Source organism: Chrysemys picta, chromosome 2 (genome assembly GCF_011386835.1).
Source record: "Chrysemys picta bellii isolate R12L10 chromosome 2, ASM1138683v2, whole genome shotgun sequence".
Classification (NCBI taxonomy): Eukaryota; Metazoa; Chordata; order Testudines; family Emydidae; genus Chrysemys; species Chrysemys picta.
Window position 1 is genome coordinate 20,040,564 of NC_088792.1, and position 9,162 is coordinate 20,049,725.

General features: G+C 44.5%; 1 protein-coding gene across 6 annotated transcripts in view; it reads left to right on the forward strand.

Annotated features, from left to right (window-relative positions):
• The window catches only part of DPP6 (dipeptidyl peptidase like 6), a 783,790-nt gene that overhangs the window by 758,520 nt on the left and 16,108 nt on the right, over positions 1 to 9,162 (forward strand). For all 6 annotated transcript variants that reach the window (XM_042859184.2, XM_042859187.2, XM_065582727.1 and 3 more), the window contains one exon: positions 7,671 to 7,769. In XM_042859184.2, the coding sequence (XP_042715118.1) occupies positions 7,671 to 7,769 (99 nt within the window). The remainder of the gene's footprint in view (positions 1 to 7,670; positions 7,770 to 9,162) is intronic.

Sequence of the window (9,162 nt, forward strand, 5' to 3'; positions counted from 1 at the left end):
TTGGGGTAGTGCCTCGGAGCTCCAGTCATGAAGCAGGACTCCATGGTACAAACACACAACAAAAAGTCCCTGCCCCACAGGAGCTTACAGTCTGGGTGTAAGACAAGAGAAAACAGATAGATACAGGGGGGCGGGGGAGTACATGGAGCAACGAGACAATATTGTCTAAGGTTATTTCTACATTTACAGTTGTGTGCAGAGTACCTACACTGCACACTCGCCCCCCATAAATAGCAATGTAGATGGTGAGGCACTGGTTAGACAAGTCATGACACACCGGAACCGTAGCATATTCACCCTACGCAGCTCTTTACTAGCCCAAGCAGTTCCCCATGCACACTTGCTATTTTTTAGCAGTGTAGTGTCTTGCTGCTGGAGCCTTTCCACATGCCCGAGCCCTTCCCTGCGGTTTGTAGCTACAGCCTGCTTTTCACTGCGGTGTGTAGCTACATACTGGAATGTAGATGCAGCCTGCTTTTCACTGCGGTGTGTAGCTACATGCGCCCTACACCCTGCCACTAGTGTAGACAAGACCTAAATAGACAAGACAGATACAGAGTGGGGGTAGAAACCACAACGAGAGTGAACCATGTGATGGCAGCAAATGTCATGTTAATTCCATGAATTTTCTCAGGGTGCTTACTTAGCAGGGGATCTACTAAATGGGAAGGAGGTGAGGGTGACAGGGCAGAAGAGGACAGGATAGGAGGCGCATGTGTGGAGTAAGATAAGCTGTGTGACCTTAGGCTTTCTGTTTTAGTCTCTTTATGCCTCAGTTTCCCTACATGTGAAGGGGAGATAGTAATACTTGCCTGCCTCAGAGGCGTGTGGTAGTGAGAGTGGGCTAGATTCTACCATCATTTACGCCAGTATGAATCTGGAGTAACGTTATTTACAGGGTGCAACACCAGAGCAGCTCCCAGCACCCAGAGTGTACCAGTGAACCTGGCCCCCAAATACAGCTGCTGCATGAGGCTGAGTACCCTCATTTCCCATTGAAGGCTGTGGGAGCTGAATCTGTCCATGGGAAGAGAGTGGGTCAGGCCCAAGGAGTGCAGGGGCAGAGTGGGTGCAGAAATCCAACAGCCAGAGTCACAAAAGAAATGATTTGGAAAGATGGGAAGATGTTCAGTGGGACAGAAGTGGTCAGTTGTTCCAAGCATAGAGAGTAGCATGGAAGAAACCATGAAGCCAAGGGTTTTGTTATCAAATAACAAGCCTAGACGTGAGCAATCTTCGGGTATGTCTACACTTTGAGCTGGGGGGGTGATGCCCAGCTCGAGGAGGCAAACCTGCCCTCGCTCTGCTCAAGCTAGTGTAGCCAGGGTGACGCAAGCAGTGGGAGGGGCTAGCGTACTTGAGGTAGCTAACCCCTCCCACCATTCCCTCTGCTGTGGCTACACTCTGTTTTTAGTGCACTAGGTTGATCAGAGCTAGTGTGGATATGTCTCCTTGAGCTGGAAATTTCTCCTTCAGCTCAAAGTGTAGACACATCCTAACATTGTCTTTATGGACCTGATCCTGTACTCTTTGCTCAGGTAAATCTCCCATTGAAAACAGGATCAGGCCTGATACAGTATCATGATGTGTAAAGAAAAACACAAGGCTCCCATCTGCTGTTTAAATGTTGTGTGGGTGATTTCATTCTTCCTGCTCTCTCAATGCGCTTTGCTGATGCTGTGCCATTCAACTACTTCTCCCCACACCCCACCAGAAGAGTCTTGTACATAAGCAGAGCTGGCAGGACACAGCCACAGATGTGTATCTGAATGATTTAAAATCTCTTCTTGTAAGAATGCAGTTGTGACTGGGTAAAGTTATGGCTAGAGAAGGCATGTAGTTTAGATTCAGATGGGTGTTTGGGGGAAAAACACAAATAAAATCAAGGTTTGCCTGTCGTATGGTTTAACGGAAATATAAGAGGGTGAATCAGAGTGGAAAATGTCCAATTTGATGTATATTGTAACTTTTGTTGTTAAGCCATAAGCACTGAGTAGAATAGTGTGCTTCATTTGGGAGATTGCCAAGGAAGATATATTGTACACTGTAACAGGGTCCGATGCCTTCTGAGTGCCACCACCTGGCCTGCCTCTGTTTCCCCTCTTGCTTCCTCAAATAACTCAGACTTCTCTCTGTTCAATAATACCCCTCCTTTGGGCCTGGTTTTATTGGCAAAAAGCTAAAAACAACACAAAAAGCCTTCTCTCCCCCTCCCACCTTAAATTGGGCACAGCTCCTCCTTTCTGGGGTACTGTCTCAAAACTCCCCTGCTGTCTCATGGCCCTTCCTGCAAAGAACCTGAGCCCAAGTCTTCCTGCCTGGAAACTTGCCTGGTGTCTCAGGGACTTCCCTGCTTTAGCAGGCCACTCCCAGCCCTTCCTAGTTGGAGCAGCTCCCCTTGTCTCAGGATCTTCCCCGCAGGACCCTTTCTCACTTTCTGCTACAGTTTCCTCTTCCTGTTTCCTGCTCTCCTCTGGCTCTGTGTAGAGCCCTCTATCAGACCCCATTGAGAGGCTGTTAAAGAGGCACAGGGGGGTTGGACCAGTTCTCTCTCGAAGGGCCCAATCCACCTGTGACGTACATTTAACCATAATTTATTCCCCTTCCCCCCATCTCCAATTAACTGTTTAAAATTCAAAGTTTTCTTTATGATGAAATTCAGACAGAAACAGACAGGCACAGAAATCAGCAGCATCCGTAGGAGTAGTTACGTGCATGAGACACAACATGCCTCCCATCTCTGAGAGCCTTGGCAAAAACAGAGCATGGGGCTGGGATTCAGAACACCTGGGCTCTATTCCCAGCTCTGCCACTGGCCTGCTGGCGGACCTGGGGCAAGTCCCTTCACCTCCTTATGCCTCAGTTTCCTCATATGGAAGGTTGGGCTAGCGATACTGACCTCCTTTGTAAAATGTATTGAAATTCTGGATGAAAAGTGCTTAGTAAGAGCTAGGTGGTGCACTTCTCACTGACGCATTCCTGGAGGAATAGTACAGACACAAGAAGCAGGAGCTAACCAGGAGCAGATCACCCCTTCCTGCAAGAAGCAGCTGAGGGGGGGAAAAGAAGTTTCCCCAGATCATTGTGCCTGATAGGGAGGGTTTGTCCCACATGGAATGGACAGAAGGGTTCTGCCTTACCCCGCAGATCCCCCAAGATCTGAGCTGATCTCCACTGGAAGCACAGTGCCACCCACCCCGTCTAGCTTGGTTGGATACCCTGGAACCTTCAAAGGACCCTTTCTGGAAACCACCCCTAAGGGTGTTTCCCAGCATGGCTACCATGAAACCACCTTTAAAGGGGGATTGTCAATATGGACCGAGCTGTGTAGAAAAGCTATTCCGGCCTGGGCCTGCATTTGTTTGCTGTTTCTGCAGTGGGCGTGGGAGAATGGTGTAACTATCCCCAGGCCTGTGGAACTCCCTCTCTGGGATCCAGGGCAGAGCAGATGGAAATAGTGCCATGGAGGCAGGACAGATCCAAGTACAGAAGGAATTCCCAATGTGTGGAGCTGGGCCCTGGGGAAAATGCAGCTTTTGCAACGCATAAATACCAACTGATACTTATTGATAGATACTAGATGCTAAAACAGTCAAAGAGGCTCAGAAAATACCTCTTTACATTTCAGGTTAATAATATTGAGAACATATTGCAGACATGCTGTTTCTTTAACCTTAACACACTGTATAAGTATCTACCAGCATCTCAGCCTCTCTGTGCTCTCTACAGCTATAATGATACATCCACCCATTGTGTCCCTGATGGAGGCTTTGGCCTGACTCCCCCTTTGCACCAGTTTAAGTCAGGAGTTGTCCCACTACAGTCAGTAGAGTTACACTGGTGTAAATCTGAAGCAACTGGGAGGAGCAGCACGGCCATAGAAAAAGCCAAACTTCAGCCAAGGCAATCTCTGGGTTTCTGCAGGCTGCCCAGTCCTAGGAGGCTACAGCATTAGGCTGTCAGAAACATTTCCACAAGTCAGGAATAGCTTCATAACTCTGGGAACTGCAATTACAACGAGGCCATGTGAACTCGTCTTAATGAGTAATAGTATTCCTGATCTCACCCTCGTGCCTCGCGTATAGTTTTTATGCAACTCGTACAGTATTGTTTGGTCACTGTTAAGCCTAGGCCAGTTTTTCATTTTGTTTCTTACAGAAGAGGTAAGGGGTGGACCAATGCTAGGAGAGGGGGATCTTCTGGAATAAGCTTCTTTATTTTACATTTTAAGTAACAGAGAAAATGGCCTGCTTTATATCTGCTTATTTTATGTTTCTATCAATGTCAATGAGGCTAAGAGCATGACTAAAGCAGTCAAGATTTGGGCCTGATTTTGGACTTTTGCATAGAGTGATTTAATTTTTGGACATTCATGAGTCTTTTTTTGGCTGTTTTTTTCTCTCAGTTTTCTTTTTATGTAGATATTTTGATTTCCCCATGGCTATAGATGTGATTGATTGCATATAATGGCATATACCTTATAGTGCTCTCATAATATTGAAAACAGGATCATAAATGACTATGTGTATAGCGTGAGAGCTATCATGGAATGTAAAAAGCAAATAAAGTACTTGACAAAAGTGGCATAAAACATACTGAGAATGTTGCTGTATATTGAAAGTTATAGATGTATAGTATTTATTGCATAGGTAATTAGAGAGAGGCATGCACAAAACTCATCCTGTTTGCTAGAATGCATGATTTCTACATTTGATTAGCATTTCCCCTGGTTCCTCATTTTCCAGCATTTTGTTGCTTCTAAATAAAGGAGACAATTATGACAGTTGAATTTACTCATTAATTTGAGGCCATTACTCTATAAAGGGAGTTTGTCTCAGTATTCTGCAATAATCTGATAACAATGAGTCATGCCAAATATTATAGAGTGCTTACATTTAATTAAGCACTGACCATTTGTACTTCACAGACGAGGGTTCCCTGTAGTCCTAAAGCAGAAAAGAAAGTCCTTTAGGAGATGTGCCAATCTTTTCTTATTTCCTTCACTCTGTTCCTGCCTTTCTCTGGATGCAATTATATGAACAAATAAAATGGGTTTACTGAACTCCCCTGTGTGTCAGACCTCGTTCTGCTGATAAAGCTAGTTGTGTGGGCCATAATTAAACGGGAATCCTAATATTTAACTAAACTTAATAGTCTGTTGCTTGGAGCTTTTGTGGGAGTTATGAATTCAATAGAGATGATCCAGGCTTTTCAGAAACACGTTGAATAGCCATTGAACCATTAGAGCCACTTGCTGAAAGAGCTTTGAAATGTATTAACTGGTAACGGCATGTTTTTGTGCTGTGCCTGCTTTTCTATTCACTGGAGATGGGCATGACTAAATGTGATTCAGAACATGATTATGAACTACCTACGGTATTATATTTTCAGGAGGGCCTGAGGGAGTAGTATCCATAAGCATAAGTGTCATTAAAGTGCAGTTATAGTCAATAAAATGGGTAATTGGTGTTGGGAGGTTCCACATTATATTTTACTCAGTGTCTTCCAGATCAAATAGACCATATTTGTTATAATTTCATAGGGAAAAAAAATTCTGGGTCAGACACTCAGCTTAAAGAAGATGAAGTGTTCGTGGGGTCCAGATTTCAAGAGGGATGGGGTCAGAAGGATGGGCCTCTGCTGGAGAAGGTCCTTGTATGTTGAAGCTGAGCCCTCAGTACACACAGATGAGGTTCATGAATCACTCCTGCCTCAGCCAGACTCTGGCTACGAGAATCAAAAGACACTGACCCTTGTCAGAACCCGCTATATCAAGGAAAGGAGGGAAGGTATCAACTGGCTCCCTGCAACCATGACACAGAAAAGTTACCCTGTGCCAAGATATTAGGGTCCAGGCATGTGATGCAGAATCTGGGAACCTGGGAGTTACAGCTGGATTTGAAGAGATTGATAGAAGGAGGCTTGGGGGCAGGTGAGTATTTGGTTGAAGGCCTGCTGGTGCAGGGACCACTCCTCTGACAGAGTCGTTTCTGGCCCAGCCCGTCCATTGGAAGATTCAGAGAGCTGGGTACATACAGGGCTTTGAAGGACCCCAGAGGAAGAGGACATTGGATTCTCCCTGGAATGGAACATTCTAGTCCTGCCTTGATTCAGGTTGGCCATCATGGTTGTGTTGTCCAACGTGATCAGGATTTGGCTGAGGAAGGAACTGGAGACACAATCTCCAACAGCCTTGAGCTCCAGGGAGTTGCTGTGGCACTTCGTTTCCAATGGCCTGACTCTGATGAGTTGTTAGATGCTAGAGGTCTTGAAGTAGGGCAAGGCCTGCCCAGCCTTCACTTGCTGAAGGGAATGAATTAGGCCTTTTCTGTCGAGAGGGAAGAGAACAAGTCTTTCCAGAAAGGCTAAGAATGGAACCTGGCCTGCAGCAAAGCCATGCATGATCAGATACAGTTGCTCCATGTTAGGATGTGTCTCCTGGCCTCCTCTCCATGTAGCACATATTGCTGCTGAGAACCCTCAGAGCTCTTCAGCCAAGCAGCAGCTCCAGGTTCATTGTTAAGCTGTTTTGGAGAGAAGTCACTCAGCTGCTGGTCTCCTGCTTGGAAGGGAGGGGCCAGCTGGAGATGAACCACCCCATGAGGGCTAGAGCGTTTGGCTCCAGAGCAGGAGAGAGGTTGCTGCTCAGCAGGAAACAACTCAGTGTTCAGGTACAGCCTGGGCAGAAGGGAAGGAAGTGCCACCTGGAGACCAGCTGATCAGGAGAAGGGAACAGCTCAGCAGGGGGCAGTGGAACAGCCGAGAGGAAGATGTCACCTTAGGCAACTGCATGATCTCCCTAAAACATAGGGCCACTCCATGAATCCAGTCAAAGTCGGAGCCACATGGGCTCAGCCCTCAAGTTGAGTTGGGAATCCAGAAATTGGGACACTCAAGTTTGGTGGAACACTTGAAAATGTAGGGCTTAGGCCTTAACCACTAGATCCCTCCATAACACAAGCGCTGTCTGTCTGTGTCGTCTCTGTGCATGGCTGTCTGTCTGTCTGTCTGTCTGATACAGAGCATAGTGCTGGTCCAAGGGAGATGTTTAGAATGTGAACCAACTCTACTGCCGTTTGCAGAGCTGTGTGGTAGATGATGAATGATGCTCTGTTTAGAGCTTTCATTGACTCTTAATTGTTTCATATTGATTCCACATGCCTGGAGAACTCTCGACCAGAATATCTTCCCCCAGAGTGAAAATCTCAACGAATATACATCTGCGCCAAAAAAATCCTCTTCTCCCATTCCATTTGAACTGCAGAGTGAGCTCTTAAAATGCATCGATTCCACTTTAATCTTCTGCTGCTTTGTCTGAGGCGAAAACACTGTTACAGCATGTAGACTTAGAAGGCTAGATCCTCAGCTGGTGTAAATCCACTTAGTTCTATTGATTTCAGTGGATGCCAGTTGATCTGGGGCAAAGGTGTTTTTTCCCCCTCTGGGATAATAGAGCCCATAATAATTCTTTGGATCTGGAACATATTTCAGAAATATTGCAAGGTAACTACTACATTTTAGCTGTGCCTCTCTCATCATAGACTTTAGAGGGGACAGTGTGTCTAGAAGGAAAATATTTGTTTTAAAAATATTAGGGGCCTGGGTAGAACGTTAAGTTGTCCATGAATAACTCCAACGGGTTTGTATGGTTTTTGTCCTTATTCTTTCAGAAATCTTTGAGCTGGAGGTAAATGAAAATGTGCAGCTGACTGTAAAAGATAGGCAAATGCCTAAAGTGGAGTACATGGAAATCAAGATAGATGATTACAGTAAGTATCTCTCTTTGCCTTATGCTATTATTGTTGTGAAATAATCATCTTGACTGGATAGGCAGGAGGAAAAATTATTGTGGCTCTCAGTGACATCGTCCAGTTTGGGAAGCACTTAGCTGGGAAATGCGACATAGAAGGAAGTTATTCTGGAGACAGGAGTTGATGAGGATGGAGGAGACAGAAAGAGAAAAGGATAAAAATTAGCTTCTATATAAAAAAAGTAATTGACACTAGGAGATGACATGATGTGGATCACCTGTCCATTACAGGGCATGTTTGCTGTAACATGACTGGTTTATTAGTTAAAATAGGTTTGAAATGGAATATTATATGTGCTTACTAGCTACAACTGTGGCAGTCTCTCAGTACAGAGCAGTAAACTGCAGTGAATCAAGCAGTAATCACCAATCAGGATACATGCATGTAACAGATTTTTAGTCTCAGTGATTTAAAATTTTTCATGAAACCCACGTCATTTGATAGAGGTTGGAAAAAACAGCTGTACAAGAAAAGGAAAGACAAAATCAAAGGAAGATCTTATTTGCAGCAGGGAAGAATGAAACTTGGAGCAGTTTAAAAATGCAGCTAGGTCTTTTTTGTGCCACTCCTTAATTAAATATTCTCTCCACAGCTGTGTGCAAAAGAGGAGAGACAAAAGGAAGGGGTTGGGGACAGAGATACAAACAAACGTAATCTAGACAAAGCTAGGACCAAATAGTTCAGATATTTTCCACCAGCCTCCCTAGCTGCACCTGCAACATTTTTAAAAGTGTCTGTTTTGTTACATGGAAACTCCACATTTGAAATCCCCAAATACGTAATGGCTCCTACAGATCCTAATTTCTGCATGGCATTTGTGTGGCTATACCTGACAATTTGGAAGCAGTTAAGGAAACAGGGCTGAAAACATGTTCCTTGACATTTTCTCTATGATGGGATTGGTCATAGCAGAGATTTCCTTCAAATGCAGAGTACTGTAATAGAAAACATCTGTTCAGATACGACATAGAATGACACTTACAAAGAAAGGAAGAGAGATACTGTATTACTGCGTAATCTGGACCAGTGAGTGGTGTTATGAAACATGAGGCCAAAAGCTATTTGAACACAGCAGTAATTACCTAAAATGCTCTGCCTCGAACATTGATATTATGAAGAGAAACTGATGCATAGAAATAAGGAAAACAGAACTGTGCATTTCCTGAACATTATGGGCAAAGATAGAACATCAGTGACAGTCTATCATTAAGAGCCAACTCTATCCAGGCCACAGGAGCCATTTCATAATTATATTTTGAATTTACTATAAATAACTCAAGAACTGTTGCTAACATTATTAACTGCAGTTGTTGGTGAAAGTATCTTCTGCTGATCTTAACTAGCCTGTTTT